Source organism: Siniperca chuatsi, linkage group LG17, assembly GCF_020085105.1.
Source record: "Siniperca chuatsi isolate FFG_IHB_CAS linkage group LG17, ASM2008510v1, whole genome shotgun sequence".
NCBI lineage: Eukaryota > Metazoa > Chordata > Actinopteri > Centrarchiformes > Sinipercidae > Siniperca > Siniperca chuatsi.
The window spans coordinates 9,189,613-9,215,158 of record NC_058058.1 but is presented as its reverse complement, the minus strand read 5'-3'; the positions used below and the strand labels follow the sequence as shown (position 1 = coordinate 9,215,158).

General features: G+C 39.1%; 1 protein-coding gene across 1 annotated transcript in view; it reads right to left on the bottom strand.

Moving 5' to 3' along the window:
- Positions 1 to 1,901: 1,901 nt before the first annotated feature.
- The window catches only part of angpt1 (angiopoietin 1), a 55,137-nt gene continuing 31,492 nt past the window's right edge, over positions 1,902 to 25,546 (bottom strand). Inside the window, exons 5-9 of the mRNA XM_044170613.1 lie at positions 25,106 to 25,233; positions 22,892 to 22,993; positions 19,723 to 19,889; positions 8,322 to 8,452; positions 1,902 to 3,867 (exon numbers count right to left, since the gene is read on the bottom strand). Coding sequence (XP_044026548.1) covers positions 3,704 to 3,867; positions 8,322 to 8,452; positions 19,723 to 19,889; positions 22,892 to 22,993; positions 25,106 to 25,233 — 692 coding nt within the window. The 3' untranslated portion in view covers positions 1,902 to 3,703. The remainder of the gene's footprint in view (positions 3,868 to 8,321; positions 8,453 to 19,722; positions 19,890 to 22,891; positions 22,994 to 25,105; positions 25,234 to 25,546) is intronic.

Sequence of the window (25,546 nt, the reverse complement as noted above, 5' to 3'; positions counted from 1 at the left end):
TGTAGAAAATCATAGCAACGGTTAGCAACCCAAGTGACGGGGACAGTTTTTCATTAAGGGTTAATAGAGCATTCACTGCATTCCCTATGCACCATATAGGATTGAGATTTGTGGACTTAATTACGTTCAGATATAGATGTATGTCTTTTTTCTCTTGCTTTTAAAGCCTGAGAGTCCAATCCTACATACAGTCATGTGACAGCACACGTTAAAGTTAAAATTCTTTTAGTCTGTTGTGCAAATGAGAATTTGTTTTTACTTAGACATCAACAGCTGTTTAAATGAATTTCATCAGGTGACATCATTGACTGAGTGTGCAGTAATGGATGCAGCTACAACAATGCAACTGCCTCTGGGTGTGACTGGTCTCTATGCAAACATTTTTTATTCCTCACCCACTGCGAATCACAACAGCCGTCACTGACTGACCACTGATAATGACATAAAAACAAAAACAATTTGACACACACGTATTCTGTTTTTTTAATTTTAGGTAAGCCTAAACATTATTATTTCAAACTGAATTATTTACTATTTGAGTTCCTCACTGAGCTATTTGCTTCTCACTTTATTTAAAACTAAATTACTTTAATCTTAGTTTCATATTTTAATTCATTACTTCTACACCAGGGCTACACAATGAAAGAGGATTATATCATTAGCTGTTGAAGTTGACTCCATCAGTCTTGCGGCTTTTGTCAGACTCTGTCTCATCATCCTGGGATGAAGGATCCCCTGTGGTGACCAGAGTGCACCACAGAGGATCCTTTTCTGTGACTGATATGATAATGTTTTGTGCTGGTGCATATCTCTTTATTAATAATGCTGGAATTAAGAGCACATTCTAAAGGAACTTTATGATTAAATCTGATATAAAGCAAATGTGCAAGGGCTATAGAAAGATGTTCTATTTTTACTTTCACTTCCTTTCTCTAACTATCCTCAATGTTTTTATTCATTACCATGTGAGCAGATGGTCTCTTTAGGGGATTCAATGGCCCTGAGTGTTCATACTGCAGGTATTGTACTCTGTCATATCTGATTTGGTTGGGGTCCAACACTGTCCGTCTGCATGCAGCTTGGAGCCCCACCTCCCTCAGGGAGTCCCATCGCCTCACCAGCCCTCAGCTCTTCCTCAGTTAACAGGAAAGGATCCATTTTCAGCAGAGCGACCTGGCTGTGGATGTAAGGAGTTGGTGGTGTGCGTACGTGTGGAGATGACAAGTGAAACGTGCTTGACATCCCATGTCCACTGGAGACAAAACTTCCCCCAGTTTAGAAGTGGTTCTCGGTACCTCCTGTCCACACACCAACAAAGGACAAAGCTCAAGACCCACATAGGTGTTTGCCAGCTTGTGTGGACTCTCTTCACACTCCACTGCTCCAGACTCTATAGAACACATTCCAGCAAGGGTGTCGGGTCAGTGCAGGCGCTGAAGGACACACAGTGGTTTGCAGGCTGCAGTAATTTGTTTAACCTCTGATTAGGCCCAAGAATGTCAACTATGAGGAGACACTACAGGTCCCGACAGCATCGTTTGACACTTTGGCAATCTGTCATTGCCACTAGCAAGCAACCACTCGAGACAATAGCTGCTCCAATGCCTGGGGAGAGAGGAGGTTTTAATGTTTGCACCATCTGGTTTGGTCCTGAAGAAAGCATGTCTGTCTATCTGTGGGATTTATCTCATGTCTTTCAGTGCAATAAGCTTGCTTTGCATGACATACAGTATAGCATTTGTATCCGAAGATTTAAACTGATGTTGAAGATATTATCATGAGAGGAAGCCTTTTGAAGTTAAAGCATGTCTGCTGAAAGAAAGACGTAATGCGGGCCAAATTTTGGAACCTGTGTCTATCACCACATCAATTTGGCACAAAAAGTGCAGCCTAAACGCAGATTGAAAACATTAGTGCATCACATGCTCTTTTATTTAATCTAGCAACACAACACTGACCACATGTTACAAAAGATGTTTAAATAAATCTGCAAATCTGGAATTTAATGAGGTAAAAGCGGAGTTATCAAAGGCACAGTTCTCCAGGGTTATTATCTTAACTTCTATGTTTTATGCTCAACTTCAAAACACCATTGTACTTCAGGCAGAGTAAAAACAGAAAAAAGAATAGCTTTCCTTAGGAAAGCTGCTTTACGTACACACACATTAAATTATACAATTTTAGTAAGCTAATAAACATGTCAGTTGTAGTTTTACAAGCTCCAGATACACTATATCTTCTCGCCACATGTACCTTTAGTAAATAGTCCACAGTAGATTCTGTTGTTATAAGCTGGAAGTTATGAAATATGTGTTCACACGGATCACTTGGTGGAATCATTGATTTCATGCTTCATATCCAACTCCTTTTTAAAAAAAGCTGCATTGATGAGAAACAGAACTGGCTGGATTCTGAGGCTGTGTCATGTTGATGTCTGTGAAAAATAGTTTGGATGCAACTTGTCTTAATGATCTGCTCTTTGTCCTAAGGTAAGAGGTCTTAAAGGAGTTTTATAATGTCCTCTACAGCTAGAAATAATATTCAGTTATATGAATGTTAACCTCATTCTTTGTGGGTTTCATACATGTGGGATACCAGCTTAATATAAGCATTTACATCTTTGTGAAGATGGAAGGATCATGATGTGGTCCTTCATCATTACACTCAGAAATACACTGTATATCTCGGTGTATTTTTGAAAATACGCATTACTTGTTGTGTATGCAAACATTCATTTTCTTCCTCCATGCGCACACAGCTGTAATTGTTATATTTCACTAATTATATGCATCTAAATTAATGTCCTTGTTTTTCATATTCTGCAGAGGTAAGGTGATCACTCACAATCTGAACCTTGGCAGTTGTTAGTCGTTTCTCAGCCAATAACAAAGGCAAACAGATCTCAGTCCAGACTCTAATCCAATAATAACCTCACATCATGCACTCTAAAAATAATCAAGACAGCTAGTGTGTAATTGCCAGCAAATACTGCAAGCAGCCCTCATAACTATTACCAATCACTTTATACGTAATGCAGATAGAAATCCAGTATACACTGTACAGTACAAAAGACAATTTTATCTCACTTTTGATATTGTACACAGTTGGGATAGCAAAAATAATACTAAAAACACAATATATATAATACAATTGTAATATTTATGGGCTGCGTTGTGTGAGCAACATTTTAATATAAAAGCCATATATTTCATTCGTCTCCTTAAAGCGTTCCGGATAAGTTCTGTCCTGCAGTTCAAGAGTCAGTGCTGCCCTATGATAGCTGCTTTCCATTCAGAAGAGTTCAAGTCCTACATATTATTACAACACAGGTCCCCAGGAAAATTGTGGTTTGACATCATGCTCCACAAATTCCAGGTGTGCGCTAACACACCTGAACGCATTTGTCCTTCAATTAGGTCAAGTTTGTGAATCTGCTTGAGAGCAGAAATCAGTTCAGGTGAGTCATGTCTTGCTCTGTCTTTCTCCCCATGGCTGCTTTTCAGTTCATTGAGGGGAAAGGTTATGAAGAAACATTAGCACAGAAATAGCAGTTGCTCTGGGGAAGAACCAGGTTGAATAAAAGATTCATTGGATGACTCCCATGGCCAGCGAAATGAGATGAGACAAGAGGATAAAATAGGATGCGTTCCCTCTAATGTGCTACATAGCCATTTGGAAGTTAAAAGTTCGCAAGTTCAGAAGACTAGGAGAAGTCCAGGGGGCGGATCATCATGACGGTGGCTCGTAGTGAGTAGCTGGGGCCCTTGAAGTAGTGCCACTTGATACCGTTCAACTTCCCTATGTGTTGTCCTTGGGTGAAGTACATGCCGTTAAGGTTGGACGGGCCACAGGCATCAAACCACCAACCTGAATAGAGAATGGGCAAGGAAACATAAACGATTATTTTGTACATAAAATAAAGAGTAAGGGGACACAGTCCTCATTTAAAAGCTGAGCAATTATATTGTATGTCACCAATAAATATGAATAACTTGCAAAGCATCAATGCCTTTTATTAGAGCAAACAAGGCTTTGAGTAAGTAAGCAACTCAATCATAAGTTTTGCCCTTGGTAAGAGTTGAAAGTTTCCAATGGCCTCTCCCACAGGGCCATGGCAATGGTTCAGACACCATTTCACTGCTATCTGCTCAATGTGTTGCTGTCACTGGGTTCATTGGCATGCCAGTACCTGTTGCTGAACACTTTTGGTACCTCTTTCTATTTAAAGCAAAGAGTGCATGTGCATGAGCTCCAGTGGGACGTCAGAGTAGTGATTGGCATGAGAAACTTTTATTCTACTCCCAAAGTGACACATTTCATAATTTCCCCAAAGTATATCTGGAATTTAGAGAAAGGGTAGATCTGCTTCTACTTAGAAGACGGTTATTTAATAATTTAAGCCACATACTGGCTTCCTGTCTCTTTTAGAATTGATTTTAAAATTGTATTGCTAGTTTACAAAGTCTGAATGGTTTAGCACCTCCATACTGTTTCTCCCTCTATACTCTTACCTGCTGCCTGTCTTATGTGATCGAACACTATAGCATTAAATGTACCAGCAGTTAAGACACAGAAGTATGGAGAGGCAGCTTTAACTTATTATGGACCGAAACTGTGGAACAACCTGCCTATAAATATCCACCATACAACTTCTCTAGTTGTCTCTAGACCTTTTTAATCTTGCTTTTAAGCAGTCTGTGTCCTTACTTTTATTGAATCTTACTGAAAGTTTACTTCTATTTAATCTTATTTTAAATTGTATTACTATTATTCTACCCTGTTTTATTGTATTATAATATTTTGCTCGCAACCTTTGAAACTTTGTTTCAATTTTTTTAATATATACAATTTAATGTAAAGCACTTTGAGCTGCATTGTATGTATGAAAGGTGCCAGACAAATAAAGTGTGGTTATGATTATTGTTATTATTTTTATTAGTATTATATATTTCAGAGATTTACTAAACATCTATCTGTCCTACTAATCTGTCAGTCAAGTCTTATATCTGACCTAGTAAACACACCCTCACTGATACAGTCAGATATAGAACATATGCGCGGCATTTCATGTGTCAGTCACACAGTGACAAATGGCAGCGCTTCTCCTCTCAGACCTGAATACCACTGCAGCCTGCAGTATGACATTTCACAAGACCTGTCAGTAATCAGGAGCAATGTTCTGCCCTTGGTACTGGCATGGATCGCACAGATATAAATTTCATATTGATTGCTACATCGTCATAAGACACATACACAATATAGAATAGAAACTGACATTATATTTCCACAACTGCATATAATTTCAGGATTCTGGCGCCAGTGGGAATCAAATATGAAATTGTACTTGCTCTGCTCTAATTTTTTACATGCAATTCAATGAGGAATGGTCCTCAAGCTGGAGAGTTTTATCAGGGGAGGCACTGCACCTTGATAGATCAACCAAAGCTGTGAAACCTAAAGCTGCTACTGTATAATCAATGTTTCTCAATTTACAATGGATTGAATGATTAAGTGTAATGTGAAAGGGGTCACTTGTAGTGACAAACCCACAGGCAATCACCCAACGCTGTAGTTTCCCTCAGCTCTACAGGGCATTTTAGCATCTTTTAGCTCATTGTTTTGGTTTTAGGGCCAGCAACGTTACTATTTTGGTTCACTCTCACTGCTTTCATCAGTTTCCAGTTTTCAGCAAGTAAGCAATAAAAAACCCACTGTACCTGCCCAGCACCAAACGACAGACAGACAAAGTTAGTGACAAGCTGGTGAAAATAGTGGAGCATTTAGCAGCCAGATATTTCCCTCAACAGCTGGTGGAGAGCAAAACAGAGCTAAAAGGAAAGTGAATACTGGTTTTCCATTTGCCAGGTGGCTGTCTACTGGATGTGTAAATAAGCAATATGTTTGCCATGTCATCTTAAAAAGTGATGAATATGTCAGTGCTGTGTTGCTGTCCCAAAGTGGCCAAAAAACATCAATGTTTACAACATCAGCCACAATTAAAATGAAAAGACAGTTGAAAGTATCAGTAGAAAAGCTGGTTGTAATGGTAGTTGATACTATGATGGAATGGGGTTTGGTGATAGCATGTCACAAAGTGTGTGTTGTGCAACCTGCTGTTTTACTTTATTGAGACAGTGTTTTTCCTCTTAAACCATGAAGCAGAATACAGCGAATGTGTCCTACTTGCCATCCCTTACTTGTTGATAAACCGCAGACCACACAACTGCCGACACACACACACACACATAAACATTCAGTGTGCACAGCAGCAATCCTTTGAGATTTATGATCAGTATACTGTTTCCAGGCCAGAGATTTTTAGTGACTTGTAAAAACAGTGGGGATGTCTTCTTTTGAAAATGAAGTCTCAGCTAGTGCAGTTTGTTCTCATGATAGAGGGATCCCCCCTACATCCTACTGTCAGTGCTTTACCTCTACTGTATTTTCTGGTGCTGGGTAAATATATACATTACAATATGTGTGTGTCCAGATTCTTAACATGGCATGCTGCAGTTGTCCTCATAAATGTAACAGAGAAGTATTTTCCTCTTGTATATTCCAGACACTTACATCATTTGATGTCAGCCCTGCTCTTATAAATGCAGGGAATAAATCAAATGATACTGTATATACAATAGCTAGCACAGTGCTGGGTTCGGACCAGTCTTGATTCAGGCTACATGTTGTCATGCTTCTCCTTTGTGGCTGGCCTTAGGCAGGCTATGAATCAAGCAGAGTAGGGATGTTGATCAGTGATCAGATGCCAGTTCCCTTCAACCCACTGCATTCACAATGACCTAAAAGGTAATGCTGATCTTAAATCTACACTTAGAAATGCTTGATTAGTACCACGTCAGGACTCCACAGCAACAGAGCTGCCATGAGGTGACAGCGAGGGTCACTGGGCTCCACTTACACAGCAGGAGAAGCAGAGTCATTTTAAATCTCTCTGACACTTGGTGCCGTGCCCAGGGATTTTTATAATGTGCTCGTTTCCAACCACAGTGCAACTGGGAGTGGATGCAGAATATAGCCTAATGGGTGCAGATAGATGTATAGGCAGCCATGTTAGTCCATTGCATGTCTTGCAAGAGCAGGTTGTAATCATAATAACCTGAACTAATGACTGTGCAATGAACATTGTGGGGTTGGTCATAAAGCCAATCAGAGAAAATAACTTTTGGAATGGTTACATCATGCCGTTGTTTTCTCATAAAAGCAATTCTGTATTGTCTCACTGGTGCCATATAGAGGCAAATGTTTAAAGGATCATTCCGGTTTATTACATGTTGGGCATTTTTTTTGTAGATTTACCCATGATTTCTATTGGTAATAATAACATTGTACTCCCCAAGTTAATTGTTGACATCTGAGAGCAAGAAGACATTGCTGAAAAGAAGTCTGATGGGGCAAGAAACACAAGAACATGGACGATCAGACAGGTTTTACACAAACCTTCAAGCAAGCTAAACTTATTTGGAAGAGAAAACAAAGACAAACTAAAACTAAACTAAACTTAAATTATTACTTAAAGCTGCTCTAATTGATATTTTTATAATAACAGTGGATCAGATGACTATATGTAATGAGAATATCACATGACTGTAGACCTATCAGCTCTATGTAACTTTTTTTTTAGCATCTTTTAACTCTTTGTTTTGGTTTTACAACCTGAAAATTTGCTGTTCTCTCATCAGTGTTGTTTCCAGCAGCAGTAGGCAGCTGTTTTCAGTGAAAAAACGCTGATAAACTGACAATACTCTACCTAACCAACACCAAATGGCAAACAGACAAAGTTAGCGACTAGCTAGCTGGTGAACACTGTGGAGTATTTAGCAGCTAAAGAACCAGATACCCCTTCCAGTAGTTGGTGGAGACCAAAAACAGAGCTAAAAGTACAGTGAATATTGGACTTACAGAGACACTACTCTAAATGAATGCCTATGGACTAAAGGAATATAAATAATCAAGGAATGGACACCTATTCGAACTTTATGACCGCTTCAAAGGTAGGGAGGTGACGCCAATTGGCTAAATCAATTAAAGAAGCTTTAAACTGTCTTCTTGTCCTGTTGAACTTCAATGTAGCAATCTTGCCATGCTCCCTGATCTCAGCAATTACTTATGTGAGTGCAGTGTTATCATGACTGAAACTGACTGTAGAAACTACAAAACTAATACTCAGTTTGTAATGAACAAAAAATAATTCTTACACCAGGAATTACCTCCTGATGATATAGGTTGATATGAATATAGGGTCTCCTGTTTTGCCATGAATGTATGATTATCCTCACTGTAATGGACTGTTTGGCTGCACTTACCACCAGTTAGCATGAGGGCACACTTGCACATGCAGTTGTCATTGTCCATGTCCTTGGTGCTGAAGTCTGCTCCATGGATTACTAGACTGCTCTGTCTGCCTGCAGTTCCACTATGGCTTTTCAGGAACAGCCTGAAAGACATCAGGAGGAGGAAGAGGAGGGAGTCAGGACATGGAAACACATCAGGAGGAGGAAGGGGGGAAATGAGTATGGTGGAGTGAGCAGTGTAAGCAATAAAGACAGCAGAAAGACATAACATGCTGCAAGAAATGTCTCCTGAGAGATATTTATTTTTTGTTGTGACTGTGTACATGTAGAACACCTGGAACAACATTAACAGGATCGAGATAATATAAAATAAATAAGGAAAGAAAAAAAGAGCATATGAAAGAATTACAGATGGAAAGTGAGAGAGAGAGGCAGGGAGAAGAAAAAGCATGTAGTGTAAGGAATGTCTGGGAATCACATTTCCATCTGCGGGGTCACAGTACTTTAATTTACACCACAACAACTGACTGAATCATTAAATACTGACAGCTATACACAGTAAAAGGGCAATAAACGACCTATTTAACATACAACCTTTATCATACATCAACAGCTGGACAGGTAGGACTTTCAAGTCTTTGGTATCCAAGTATGCAATATTTCTCCAATTTGAAGGATTTTATATTTAAAAAGTAAATTGGTACATCATTCTAGCAAAATGACACATATCAACTTTGTTTTATTTCAGAGAAAAAAAACAACAAATTATATTTCTTTTTGACTTTTTGTAAATAAAGTTTGAGTTTCTGTAGGTGGCGCTATTGCCTTTGTCTACTCAGCCCTGGTGACTATACATGTAGCTGGTTATGCTACCCAGTTCCTCTTCTACCCCAAAAAAGTCCCTGCCGTGCACATACTGTAAAGTGCATCATTTTCTGTGCACATGAAGATGTTCTCTGCATATCTATTTACAATAAAAAGTCACAAACTGTTACGCTGAAAATTGATGTCATAGATTAAACGTGCTACAGAAAGCCCACATTATTGTTAATGCACAGTGGATACAGTTATACAGGTCTGTACATACTGAAAAGTGATACTATAATTTACTAAACAGCTGCAGAGCATCACCTGGTAATTATCCATCCAATGTAAAAGGCGACTCTGAGGATTATTACAACAAACAGCATGTCCATGGGACTGATAGGCCGTCACTCCCAAGCTGAATTCCTTCACACACTCACAAATTGAAAACTAATATGCAGCTTGGAAGCAGATTCCCTCAGGGTGTGTCCCACTGTGAACTCACTCGTGGTGTGAATGGGAATGGCTGAATGCGGATCTGACAATTCCTATATCCCTTTGACAACTCTACCATTACCATCACAGCACGCCTTCCCCTAATCTGTTGCATCACACACGCCTTTTTCTCTTGATGTCTTTGTTTCTCTCACGCTCTCTCAGTTTCACTTTCTCCCAATAGATGAGATTGCACATCCAAAGAGCAGGACTGCAGCACCATGCCAACAAGGTCTGTTATTTAGTATGGTTCACTCTCACTGAAACCAATTTCCTGAGTCCATTTCTGGACAACAGGGGACCATGGGCGTGTAGTGAACCTTACACCAAGTTCGGGTTTTCCGATGAGAAAGTAACAATTACAAAAACAATATTTTATTTTTTCAGGAGCTGTTGCACACTCCATACTCACCTCCAGCCTTAGTGAAGCGTGTAGCTCTGAGGCATCAGGTTGAATACCTCAAAGAAAGAGACTGGCAGACTCCCCAGGAAAGAAAGTCATTTAACGTGAAAGACTTCTGTATTTGGACAGCTGTGTAAATGGCTGCAGTGTGAGTGCAGGTCACAGTGGGGAATTCACAAAGCCACTAAACCAATACATGTAATCCTACAATGTAAGGGTGAGTCATGTGTCTAATCAGTGGCACCAAATGACCACTGGACATGGCAAGTTTGGATAAGAGCCTGTGAGTATATTATAAGCACTTGTGTGTGTATATATGTGCAGGTTCCTGTGAACAGTACGTCATCTGTGACACAAGCTGAAGTAACCGTTGTCTACAAGGCAACAGATGTTTTTGGAGATATTTTCCAGTTAAGAGTAAACTCATTTCTCAACACACTGCTTCACTTACAGGATGGCATGACTTCTATCAGCTAATTCCTGATTCTGAAAAATAAAAATGCAGTGTCAAGGATGAGGTCTGCTACTGCTCTGATAAAGACCAGACTTTGCTGCACATCTACTCTCCATTTTCTAAAGCTCTTACGATCTCTGTTGCGTTGACGAATCATCAAGAGGGATTTTCAGCGTGACACTTTGACAGGCTGCCTTAAATAGTCTGCGGCTGTGTTTACCGGGTGCGCTGCATATTTACCAGACCGACAATCCCCAAACTCAACTGACATCTGCAGTTTTTCCTGTCAGGATCCATTATGCACTCAAATGATAAGTGTGGTAATCCAAAGATGGGCCAAGTAATGAACTCAAGAGGAAGAGATGCTTTTCCTGAGGCCTGTTTCTAAGAATGAGAGAGGGAAAAAAAGAGAGACATAGAAGATTGACAGAAAGATGGCGTCTAGTAATTAATGTTAATAAAATATATCAGGGGACAGACATCTGCTCAGCCAGATCTGGAACTTAACAGGCAATGCATGCTAATCTGATTGTTCAAGTTAAAGTAACATAGTAATGCGATTGGTCAAGGCTCATTAGTAACCAAAATATTGAGCTATGAGGGGAATGACTAGGTTTTACTCAATGACACCTCTTGGGAGGGAGGTTCGTGTCCTGCCATCTGATTCTTCTAATCCACTGGGGATGCCGGCTTGTTTGTGATCTTGCGACATATTTAGAAAGTCAAAGTAGTAACAGTGCATGTCATCATTAAGGGTTCAGTTCACCCAAATTACAAAAAAACATTGTCCTTGCTTGCTTGATAGTGGCACACAGCAGGTGTTAAAATAACAGCGAAAAGTAACGTAAAGTAGGAATTAGTTATAATGCAAGCTAGGCTAACAAGCTTCCACTAGTTAGCCTAGCTTCCATGTTCCTACTGGAAACAAATGTCGAATGTTGTTAAGAGACAGATTGCTTCAATTGTTAACAGTTAATAAACAACGCTATGTGGAAAAAGGAGAAAAAAATGTTTAACATGTCTGTCACTTATCCTAGTAACTAGCTGGGACATTGTTTCTCAAAAGACACAATACTGTTTTCAAATTAGCCAATGTGTTTAGCACCACAAATGAAATTCCAAACACCTGTATTGTATTAGGGATGGCTGTAAATGTATCCAATGGAGATACAGTACATCAAAACTTGGAGAAATAAAACCAAAACTATTTGCATGACTAAATACCACTCAGGGTAAGTGAGAAAATGTTTTTTTTGTTTGTTGGTGATTTGGGTTAACCGACGCCTTAAAGCTTTGATGCAGATGATTCTGTTTCAGTCATAATGAGTCTATGCTCTGGAGTATTACAGCTGCAAACTGTGGACGTGGGAAATTAGTAGTAGCAGGGTCAGGTGAGGAATCAGATGACCGTGAAATGTTTATCTGAGAGCACTTCCAAGTAAAACTAGGTTACAAAGATTGACATTTTATCACACTTACCTTTAACACACAACATTGTTATCAAACATCATTAAAACATTTACATTGTTGTTATTCTTACAAGGGCAATGAAGGCTTCGTACTTTTTAGTTAAAAACCTTCTTTACATTAGTTTTTTTGTAATGTTCGAGCTTGCACATAAAATATAAGCATAATATCACTTATCTACCATGTATATTACAAAAATAAACTTTTAAGTCAAAACATTTAAAAAGATAAGCGTTTTGTTAGACCTGCCAGATCATGCAAACATAAATCAGCCTTCATATTTGTAGAAATGCACTCCACAAAATGTGTCCCTTTCTCCCCTAATAGAGGAGAGATATGTTGGATTAGAGCTGAGCAGGCTCGGATTGGCCTGGGGCCCCAGATCTACTAACATGTTGCCTGTTTGCAGTCTTTTATCTGACACTTCCCATTTCACAATGCACTGTGTTATTCTGAACAGAGGATATTGCTGTCATACAGTAACTTTATGAAATAGTTTCTCTGGAGAGGATAGGGAAAAGCCATAAAACAATGTGTCTAATGAAATGTATGTTACCTTTTACAAAGTTCAAGTGATTCTTTGAAGAATATGACTGAAATAATATACTGAAATTGTGTGAATGAGCACTATAATGTGCACAAAATCTTTCTTGAGGCTCTAATGAAAGTGGTAGCAGTCACTTTTCATCTTTTGACTGACATAGCCAAGCTTAGCCTGCTTGTTTTCTTTCATCTCCATACAGGAAGGCAACAACCAACCAACAGTCAGCTGAGGGTCCAGCTTGTGTTGTTACACACCTGGCAGTCATTAGCCTCCTGAACTTCAGTCTGATTGGCCCATTGCAGAGGTTAATCACCCTGATCAATGGTTTGCTTCCTATTGCAAGGCCACAGAGGTGTCTGGCTGGCTGAGACCCACTTGGCTGCTCTCTTGCCACTGGGCATCATATGGCTCCATTGAGACACATATACACTGATACAAACAGTATGTATAGATAGTGGATATAGGTTAGCTATAGTGTATATAGATTGATAATACACTTGTTAATTCTCAGTGTTTTCTGCAGTAAAGTTACTGGTTAAGGTATGTAAATAAATTTCAAAATACAGTGAATAACAGACTCATCTTCTTTATGTCTCATTTACATTAAAAGCACAATTTACTACCAGAAAAAAAGCTGAGCTATTGTTTTTGTGCCACTTTCCTTTGAAAACCTGTCCAGCTAAGCATGAAAGTTCCTTCTTGACATGGAAATTTGCCCAACAATTTCAACTCGAGGCGCACTTACTAGCTTTTTCCGTAGTCTTCAACCATATTGCAGGACTTCATCAGCAGATGTAGTTTGTTTAGTTGCTATGGAGATGGATCTGCTGATATGTGAGTTCAGTAGCTGACATGGTTGCATCCATATCACTTTTAGTCAATAGATCCATCTATATGACAACTGAGCAAACTCCATCCACTGATGTAGACCATGCGGTATGGTTGAAAGCACTGGGCAAAGATATTAGGTGGACCTTGAGTTGGGAATGTTTTGTGTGTGATCAGTAATCTATTTAGTTTTTCATTTCTTTTATTCTAATTTCTTAGATTTTCTGTTGTTTAATTCGAGAAGATGATCAAGAGCCGCACAATCAACTTTACGTTGTATGAAAAAAAAAGCCCATATTACAACTTTGATTACAGATAAACTTTAAAAACACAACACATTGTTCATTTCTTGTCCTGATGCTGATCCTTTTTTCTGTCCAACACAAGTGTTGCAGCCTGTAGCTTTGATGCTTAATCTCTGTATCATTGGAAACTGTGGAACCTGACGCTTTCAGGGATAAGGTTCAAGACATAACTTGAGATATCTAAGATTATCTCAGTGTGAGTCTTGGAAAATAGAGGGGTCACCATGTTTTGGAACTGAAATCTCTGCCAATTTCTTTCCTAAATCCTCACATGAAAAACATCTTAACGAGATCTATCTGATTCCACAGGGAAATCGGGCCATTACCATATGGAGAAACCACTGGATTTAAGAACTTGGCTGTCCGAACAAGGAAGGATATTGAATAAAGATGTAATGGCTCGTTCAAAAATAAACATATAAGTCTTTTCTTCCAGCTGGGAGGCTTTGAAAGTACATATGAAACATTTTTCCCTGTAAACCTCAACTTGTGTCTGTGCATATATTTGTCTGCTGTGAATGTATGTACATGTATTCCTCAGATGATTTTGGAAATGATGGTTCTCTCTGGTGCCCAGGGTACTTCACTACATCTTCACATGCGCATTAGTGTTTAAGGTGCATTAAACATACTCAGACATTCACTGATCCACATTTCACTCTTCTGAAGTAGTTGTATGAAACTTTAAATTCTTAATCCTAGAAAAAAGTCAACTATACAGACATGGTCAATCTTTGGGTATCTATAGTTGAGCAAAGGATTTTTGGAAACAATATCTTAATGTTGTACATTTCATTGACTGTTAATGGAAAAATAAATAAATTCTATGTGTTTCTCTAAGATCTTACTAACGTATCAGCTTGCACTTCTTTTTATGCCTGGTTAATGACAGTCTACCTGGCCCTGACTGTAACATTTTGTATTTTCTCATACTGCAACATGTTTTATTTGAGGGCAACCTCGATTCTTGAAACAACTAGGAGCATTATTTAAGAGAACAATTATACTAAATGCCACTTTAGTTTTCCTACCACTCTATGACCAGGTCTACTATTAAAACATGATTACGCACATTTATTATATAGCTCTTAAGTGGGCCTCTTGTCCAATTACAGTAAGTAAACCACTGGAGGCTAGCCAAGATTCAATAAGTTTACAAGCACTTACTTTGAGTATCCTGGTTATTTTCAGCTTTCTTTGCTTTCATAACAAGGATTGTCTTTTTCATCTCTGATGGTCAAATACATCTTTATGCAGACGATACTGTTTTATACTTGATAATTCTGTTCAATCAGCCATAGAGAAATTACAATTACAGAGAATTGGCTTCACTCTTACCATACAGGTTTGTTACTGGAAATAATTATAATAAACACCACTGCATTGTATAAGATAAGTTAATTTAGTCAGTTAGAGACATATTTATCATTAGTATTTATTTATCTACAAAGCCCTTGTCAAAAAAATTGCATCATGAAAAAATGTACAAAGCCACCTATAAATTGAAACACATACTCTTCTGTAACTTCAAGACCATTCTCAATAATCACTGTTTATCTGCTTGAAAATGTTAATCTAAGATAGCATTTTGTATCATTCACTTCAGTTTGTAGCTCTGTCTTTTCTTGTTACATAATTTAGTTTTGTGTAATGTGTAATTTTCTTCATTCTGTGCCATAATTTTCCCATCTGACTCAGCACTATTTCACTTTTTTCATTCCATCTGTATTTTCTCTAATTTGCCTCTTAGCTTTTTTGTGTCTCTTTGTTATTTTGCTTTCTGTGTCATACAGATTGACTTGTACTTTACCCCTTCTGTTATTGATATGTAGGACAAAGCCCATTTTTGCAGCAAAGAAACTTTGATAAATGAGGGTGATTAACTGAATGTGTTCTGACTGATGTGATGGCTAACATTACAACAATATTTGCAGGTCATCAAATTATATTTGATTTATTATTTTCCTTTCTGCAACCCATGCTGTATCACAGCAATCAAATTAGATATGATGATAGAGGATTTTTTCTGCTGTTTATAAAGACAGTAACCTCTGCAATTATGGTGACCCCACTCACAATGAAGAAAAAATCTAGAAGAGCTCATTTCACAATATTATGAGGTTGTGGTTCAGTGGGAACTTTGTAGCTCTGGTCAACCCCTCAAATGTTGTCCACAAGATTTGTTCGTTCAACATTAAAACAACATTGCTGATGTCAGCTTACACTGTGCAGATGTAGCCAGTGATTTGATTTCTGCTCCTGCTCTAATGCTCTACATAGATCATTTTTTTGTAAGTTCTGCAAGACCGATGCATGCATGGCAGATATTGTGCATGACAGATAGTTAAGGTATCTTTTTGTGTGCTCCACACTATGCTGAACAATAAAATTACAAACCTTGGAGCTATAGGTGCATAAATTGGTCCATTACAAAATCCATTAATCTGCACTTTATTTTCTCTATTAATCAATTATTTGTTTGGCCTATTTAATGTCATAAAATAGTGAAAAATGCCCATCATAATTTTATGAAGCCCAAGTTGAGATATTCAAATTTCTTGTCCAAAACCCAAAGATATTCAGTTTACTTGGAAGGTACCTTAGAAGACTAAGGAAACTGGTAAACATTCAGATTTAAGAAGCTGGAATCATCTTTAAAAAAACTGCTTAAACATCTAATCATTTATAAAAACTAGAGTTACCCAAAATTGTTGCAGATTCATTTTCTGTTGATCGAATAATAGATTAATCTACTAATTTTCAGCTCCACTGATAATAATATCTTCACATACAGTAAATACAGAAATGAAGAAGTATACCAAATTTGTTTCTTATTTTAGTTTTATAGATCTCATTTTTGGTAAAACTTTGAAGCTTTAAGCTGTTGATCCTAACTATGTTGGACTGCATGGACTCAGGGGGGTTAACAAGTTGTGATCAGTTGTCACCTTATCAGTTATGATTCATAGAAGCAAACTCTCTGAGGGCAGGATTGGCTTCCTGAAAAAGGTCTTCAACACAAGCAAAAACTCTAATAGTCTAATGGTATTGACTGAGAGAAATTATGTTTTTTCCCAATACCATTAAATTGGGGGAAAACTGTTCTTTATTGATGCTTAAATGGGTTTCATGGGACATTAAGCACACACACTTCTATAATAAACAACAAAATATCTCTGTTTTTGAAATATACCCTATTGCATTTTCTTTCCGTAAGTACCAGTATACCACTGTCAGACACTGACACAGCTATAAATATCATTACAGTCTCAAAGGGTTTCCAATCTTACAATTTAAATGAAAACATCAACCGAATGGAACCTAAGTACTGAAACAATGCCTTATTTTGAAAATATTATTATATATAAACGATTTCAATCATCTGATATAACAGTTTTATTATGTCGGACAAAGCCAACACGAATTAGATGACTAAATAAAGATGAATGGCAGGTCCAAACTTTTAGAGCGCTAGTAATAAATATGACATTTATTCCTGTACATGATTTCATTTCTAAAAGATTAGGACACTATATTTCACAAAGGAATAATTGCACACCTCCCTCCCTCTCTGCAAGTTGAGTAATTTCCGTTTCACAGTATATATGAAGCAAAGAAGCTGGCAGCAAGACAAACATTTCCTGGCTGGTAATGCTCAGTATTGTTTATGGTGAGTCGTGTGCATTGTTGGACTTAGACCATTCAATTATTCTACCTGGTTTCCAAGTGGTGCTTGTCTGTTCATGGCCTTGTTTATGTGCTTTTGTTCAGTTTGTGTGGGACAGAGAGAGAGAGAGAGGCAGATTGACTTTACCATATGAGGTCTTTATAAATGTTTGTCTGACTCACACTGACACAGACTGTATTCCAGTAAACCACCACAGACGACAGATAATAATCCAAAACCACCTAAAAGACAGGCCATATCTCTCTTATGTTTCAGAGCAATAAATGCAATTTGGAGAACTTGCCGCAGATTGTTTGACATTTAAAAGCAGGGAGGTGCCAAAGCAGAAAGAATAGAGAATGTAGCAGCGTCGGTTTGTTTGGGGCCCGGCCATCTGGTTTGTTTTGGTCGGTGTTTCAGAGGAGCAATGTGTGATTATCATACCACAACTATTTTTCAAGAACAAATCTATTTATAGAGATCAGCATGTCGATTGGACTCCTAAACAGTATGAGCCTGCATCCAAAACAGGCTAGAAAGGCCGGGGATGCCCTTTGCCTGTAGTGAGGTTTGATACCCAGCCCTACAAATATACGGGCCTGCACTTCACATATCTGTGTGCCATGTTGAGAAGCCTGAAGTCAGTGCCTGTGCATTTCAACCAGAGCTAAAGCTACTAAAGGTAACCAGAGATGGAGTTTCACTCGGTCCTCACATTGCAATCACACCAAACCTCAAATTTGCGTTAAATTCAAAATAAAAAACAACTTGATCTTTTCCGCTTGATTGAAAACCATTTCTCCAGTCCTCAGAGAAAACCGCAGAGCCCACTCCAGGTATAACTCCTCAAGACAGAAACCCCGTAAAGTGAAACCCCTGTCATCGCAAAACAGTTCTGAAAATTAGATATGGCAACAAGCCTAACGGCCCCCCGCTGTAGGGAAACATTTGAAACTTGAATTCTTTTCTGGAGCTTGGGTGCAAGCAATGGAAGGGTTGAGGTAAATGCTTTAAAGCCACAGAATCTCTTTCCTTATTTCGTCATTCAAAACCAAACACAAGACATTTCGCAAAGGGACCTCTTATCAGAGAGAACCAGCCATCCAGTGAAAACTGCAGAATTAGAGATGTCAGACCTTCTCCTCTGAAGCCAGCAATTGCTTGGAACTCTGTGGAATTTGCAGTAGTTTTCCACATCTGAGAGGGCCAAGCATCTGCCATAGTTTGAGGCCTGTTATCATTAACCCCCTCAAAAGAAAACAGAAACCTTCGCCCCCGCAACACACAAGGACAAAGCGTCAATCAAAGGAAAGTTTGTAATGAGGGGATGATGACAAGTGATAAATTTGGTTTGGAAGGAATTTGCAATGACAAAAACCTTGCCACAGACTTACATAACAGGATCGATGTGTCTGAAGTGTCTGGAAAGCTCACAGTTACTAGAAATGTTTATAATCTTAACATTTTGTCTTTCCAGTGAAGTGTTATTTCCCATAATTTTCTATTCCTTTCTTCTTTCCATTAGTGACATATCCTAAAGACACAGTTCCACAATCTTCTGATATGCAGTGATTAAAGCGCGAATAATTCAAATCAAGACTAATGGCTGTCTACACAGGAGGTACTTCAGCCACGTTTTTCAGTCGTCCATCTCACAAATGTCTGACGGAACAAATATACTTCTATTTTAATCAATACAGCTGTCTACACAGGCTGTGAAAAGGCTCACGTTTCACTTGCACTATACCTGTGTAACCGCGACCTGAAGTATATTATGCTGCCAAAACGTGATCTACACTCAATACCGTGTCTGGATGCATCCTGACACAAACGGACAGGAGGACTCAAGCTTCTGCTGCTTTCACTATGCAGGCTACATCATGTTAACGTGGTCACAATGACAATGTTAGTAAGCTGAAATGTTAGTATTAACACATTTAGCATGTTTAGCAGGTATAATGTTTAATGTGGACATGTAGCATACTAGCATGCTAACATTTGCTAATTAGCACTAAACACAAAGTACAGCTGAGGCTAATGGGAAAGTCATTTTGCATCAATTCATCTGAGGGGGACATGAATGTTTGTACCAAATGTCATGGCAAATTCATCCAATAGCAGTTGAGATATTTCAGTCTGGAAAAAGTAGTGGAGAGACCGATCAACATTGCCATCGACAGAGCCCCATGCTACTAGTGAGGCTAAAAATAATTTGTTCAGTTATTTGTGGATTCATTCATTCATTTTTCAGCCTGAAGTCTGTACCATTTTAACATGTGGTGCAAATGTGTGACTGTAGTTCAAACCGGCACTGAATTCTGCAAAAACAGATCCAGTCCTGAGGATATTTATCAGCCACTATGAAAAGCTGTCTGTGTGTTCCTTGGCCTGAAAAACACTTATCCCCCTCTTCTCTGTCTACTAGTAGCAATATGAGCAGTATTACCTGTAGTTTTGTTTCTCACTGCCGATTTGGAAGCGGTCATACAGTGAGAATGCCTGGTGTCTGTCCCAATCTGTCAGTTCTACGCGAAGGGCATACTGCCTCTGGCTGGTCAACTGGTAAACATACTCATTCCCTAACCAGTGCTCTGCAGACACGCTCCCAAAACCCTGCAAGGAAGGAAGAGAAACACAATAATCAGTGTGGAAATAGCACTGAAAATCATTTTTGTAAATCATAGACTAGAGATTATTCATTGCTATCTTCTTTCTTTTCCCAGAATGATAAAATCTCAACACTAGAGGATTGCGGAATGGATGGGAAGGAATTTTTCTAATTTATTTATTGATTTATTCTTTGTCAATCAGAAATTAGATCAGAACAAACGGTTCCTGATAATAAATAATGCGGCTGTTTATCCACCAGCAGAAGCAGTAGATTTTTTTTTATTCATAGCATCCCAGCATTCTTTTTCATTTCTCTAGACCTCAGTGGAAAAGCCACACACATTACTCACATTGTATATTAATGTATTTTATGCAGGGTTGTTTAAGCATTTTGACTTGATTCTCCATATGGATAGATTTACCTACCTATAAAAGTGCCTAAATTGGTACCAGCTGAAATGGACACACACCTTTTTCCATTTCTGTCTTCCACTCAAGTCACACATGTTAAACTCATTATTACTTAAAGACTTCTTTCTCAAAATATAAACTGCATGCACGGACACTCCTTCAAACAACTGCAAAAGTTTGTATTTGATCAGAGTGGCTCCTGGTCACAGGCAAAGTGCTTCTGACAGCAGCAAGAGCAGTGGATTGCAGAGGGTAATATCACAAAGCAGGATGACATTACAGCTCTGACAGGATAGTCTGGACAGCTCCATTAAAGATTGGGGAAAAAGTGGGGTGGAGTGGGCTATGGAGGCAAAGACAGGGAGAAGTCTGTGTTTGTGCTGAGTGTGTGTGGTGATGAGAAATGGGAAGTGAGGGAAAGTAAATATGGGGCATTCCTTGGGCCTTAGGCATGTCCTGCCGAGTGGGTGGAAGAGAAAGTGACTGGGGCCCATTACCGCTTTCTCTCCTCTTTTTCTCTCTCTTTCTCTACATTTGATCTCACTCCTGATGAGATGTTCCCTTCTGACTAGCTTTCAGCTTGGTCCAATGCCTCATACTGTGATCGCGGTTTATCTCAAGAACCCTGGCTGAAGAAAAGGCTTGGTCAAGCTCTGTTTACAGTTTTCCTTTGTATAGTTCCGGTGCTTCGTGATCCTTCACACGCAAACCTGATCTACATCACTCAGCTCAGAAGAGATGAGAAGATGGTTAGGCATATTGTTGGACTGAGCGCTTGGTTTGCATTTCAGTTACACTTGCTAAAATCACTTTGTCTGGGAAAAAAGTAATTGTAAATGTTGAGTACTGTAAATCTCATGAACTGTTGCACATACAAAGATAAACTAGAATTACAGTGAGTGTTCAATACTCTACAACAGTGGTTCTCAACCTTTTTTGTCTGACGTGCCCTCACAGCCGTATCAGATGAGCTCATGCGTAGTTTTCACGCTCTCTCAATTGCGACACACGGTGTTAATGTGTTACAACTGACTCAGGTTGATGAACAGCTTACTGGTTATTGTAAACTTACTAGTTAATTAATTGAGCTTTGCAGTTACCCCCTGGCAACTGCACAAGTATCCTCTGGGGTACTAGTAGAGCAATTGTTAAGAACCATTGCTCTACAAGCACCATTTTCACATGCTGATAAGGTGAAAGAGTGAGTTATGAATATAATTTGCAAGGTCTCCTGTGATGTGTGGTCTCCTGGTAATGTAATTACAAGCATTAGATGGCCTTAAGATCACATTTGAATGTGTGCACTACATCCCTGCTGCCAAAAGTCTCTCCGTGGTCCCACAAAGAAACAGCATCTCAGTTTTGACTGAAAGATTTACAAATCCTCCAAGTACATTAAATCTGTGAGCACATGCCTCAGGAGACCAAGAATGAGAAAATGAATAACACAATAAAACACCATCGATCACCTCCAGTCTTTTCAAAGAGAAGAACAGTAATACTAAGCTGTTAGATCAGCACTGTGAATGTCGGCCAAGGTCCATGAGTGTGCCCTCATGTATTGTAATGCACTCTATGGTCTCTGTCTGTACACCTGTTCAAAGCTGGAAGGTTTCCAGGTCTGTCTCATTGGTGCTCACTTTTTAGGCCTCACATTATCTTTATTTTCTTCTTCTCCTTTGTCCTTTTTGTTCTCTTTTATCATCACTCTCTGTTGCTTTTTTACCATTCAAATCTTTCACCAGCGTTCAGTCCCTGTTAAGTGCTTTTATTTGATCTAACTTGGGAGTTATTTGGTTTATAAACCTTTGAAATCATTTCCCATTGACTGGTAAATTGTACATCAAGAGCAGTGGAGAGAGGGGAAACAAGTTAACTGGAAACAGAAAGCAGACTACAGTGGATAGAATGAACATGGTCCATTTGACAATAAACTGAAAGCTAGTGGAAGGTATACACAGGTGACTTAGACAGAAAACACAAGCAATGCAACTGCCAACAATAATAAATCCAATTTACTGTCTAAACACAACTTAGGTTGAAAATGTTAACACTTCCACTGCATATATGCATAGATTTCTCCTTGATGACAAACAGATGAAACAGCTGGCACAGCGCTATAGAGACTAAACAAATGTGTTGTTTTTACATTTAGGTAATAATTTCCTGTTGGAAAAGAGGAAGAATAACAGCATGTCACTGAAGCCTCGGCTGAGAAGCGGAGCAAGTCTCAGACACTCTAGACAATATTGCTAATACAAGAACGACAGAGGAGCTATTGCTAAGGAGGAATGATATCTGGCCAAAGTGTTCCAAATGGTGTTGGATCAGTGGATCCTGCCTCTTAGTTTTCAACATGTTCAATCAAGGCCAAAAAGCACACTCTATTTGTCATAATCCCCCTGCTGAAGTGTATTTTTGAAACAGGATGTTTTGCTCATCGTTTCGTAATTTATGCTTAATGGATACGGATGAGTGTATTCTCTCCCTTTTAGTCTGTGTGTTGACCACCATTAACATCTTGCTTTTAATGGATATGAATAAGCGTCTGCATGCCGAACAAGGGTCTGTGTGACACATTTGTCTCGTCTCACCATCTTGTACTCCTTCCACGTTCTCTGGAAGTCCACACTGCCGTCATCTCTGCGCTGGATGACTGTCCATCCACCACCGGCTGTTTCCATGTTGCAATACACCTACACAATTGAAAAGAGAGAGCAGAGAAGGGTGGGAAAACACATGTATGAAGGTACTGGAACACTGATAGCACCCATAGGTCTTTGTAAATTTTTTCAGGATTCAGAAGATGTAATTTAACTAGCAAGCTAATGATTCCAACATTCAACGTGACTCTCAGCGGCATTAACAAACAATGAAGGGTCATTTGGACGATTATTTGGTTCCAGACACTCCTTTTCCCAGCTTTCATGATGAATCATCTTTGGGAATGTGACGTATCTGTGTCCTCCTCAAACTTAATCAGCGTCTCCTTATCCCTCACCAACTCCCTGGAGATGTTCCTCATCAGAGGGCCTCATTTCTACAGGATCAAAGTGGCGGTCCTGGGTGTAATGTGGCCCTTAACCTTGGACCTCAGTGTGTGTAAGGTGATAAAGCAGGGCTGGTGCTCTATCTCCAGTGTTGCTTTTTGTTTTGAGGAGACCCCAGGGTGGAGTGGAGAAGGTCTCTCACCTCAGCCAGCCCACACAGCTGAACACACATGAACACAGCCTGGGTATAATTAAGGAAGTACCCTTGATAAAATAATTTTCCCCAAGACTAGCTCATCATTCGTGGTATACATGCACCAAAAAGCATACATACAAACCCTACTGACCTTTAAAGTTGATCTGAAATTCCATTTTTGCTAATATAATCTGCAGTTACATATATCCTTGATGTTAATTTTTTGTATTTATGTACTTATTTGAGCAAATTGTGCTGCAATTATACCGCCCCCTGCACTAGTGTTTTCCAGCCGCCATGAATTTTTGGTTCTAACTGACAATGTCATCACTGGTATTTTGATTGCTGAAATATCTGTGTGTGCGGTCTCTAAAAATAATAGTATCACTTCAACTCCAAGAGCCACACGGGCAATTAACCAGCTGAGGGTTAAAGCCCTTTGCTTTATTTCTGATTTGAGCACTACCTACATTACTCCATTTACTCCATGTTGCGATTCAAATCACAGGGTAACCTGATGCTGAGAGATTTCACTCATTTCCCATCACTAACTACATCCCATGACCAATGAAACAAAGACAGCTAGCTAAACCCCCTTCTTGCTGCTGAGTGTGTGGGAATGCCAATATCTTAGAAGATGTTAAAATAACATGAACAAAAATTAATGTCTAGTGTCAGTCAGTGGTAATGTTATAAAGCTAGACGAGCTGCCACTCAGAAAGTGAAAGCTGGTTAGCTAAGCTAGCTAGCTTGCTAGCTTCCACTTTCTGAGTGGAAAACTTAACAGCACAATGGGTCCTCCTAAATGTTGAATGTTGTAAAAAGACACTTTTTAAATTACTTATGGTACATAACCAAAGATTTGTGGGTTTGCTGAAAAAACAGAAGATACTGTCTTGTATCAACATTTGTAGGCTATTAACTATGATGTTTTACAGTCGATAGCGCAACATGGAAGGTGGCAGCACAAATCCTAGCAACGCTGGTTCCCAGAAATCAACCACTGCAGTGGAAAATGTTCACCCAGAGGCTTGAAGCTTAGATGCTGTTTTCACAAACATGTTCAAAAGCTGCTCCATCCTTTTTTGAAGAATGGAAAAATATGCACAATATCTTAAGTAACATAATATTTTATATCTCCTTACACAAAAAGGTTTCTGCAATTAGCCCAGCAGCACCAAGCTTGAGTTTGAGAGACAGAAATCAACACACACAAACCTTCTGCCAACCTTTTAACTTTTGAAATAATCACTCACATTAATCAAGACTATGTAAGCATAGTGTAGAGGTTAAGAACGCACACATCCACACACACACACACACACACACACACTTGCACAATTGTCACCATCCTGATGAGCTCAGTGTCTTGTTTCACATCCCTGTTTCACACCTCACCAGCCTGCTAAACTCCTGCACTCACAAAGCTGCCAAGTGTGTATTCAGCTTTCAATATTGCTGCAGCAGTAAGCACCCACCATTCACACTTATCAGTGGCTGAGGTCTAGCTTGCATAGAGATAGTTGATTCTCGCTTTGAAACCCTGTAAACCCCAGTGATGAAAAGGGAGATATTTTCACATTATTGGTGACTGCTGCCTGTAAGATATTGTGGCTTCCCACCTTTTTGGTCTCCTGAGGGTTGATCTGGATGGTGTAGACTCCGTTCTTATGGATGCCAGCCTGGTACAGGTCAGCACAGTCGCGAAAATTCTTCTCTTCATCCATGACCTTTGTACTATTAGGCACAACTGTTGGAACAAAAGAAATAATGGAAACAGTGTTATACTGTTTTAGAATAAAGTTCTAAGTAGACCTACTTGCAGCCCTTGGGTGACTGGGTATTGAAAATTGTTTTTGATCGTCACTGCTGAGATTCTATAGCTGTTACTTTAAAGGAATAGTTTGACGTTTTGGGAAATATGCGTATTCACTTTCTTGCTGAAAGTAAAATAAGAAGATCGATACCAGTCTCATGTCTATGGGTTAAGTTTGGCGCTGGGGCAAGGAGGCCACTAGCTTAGCTTAGCATAAAGACTGGAAGAGGGATGAAACAGCTAGCTT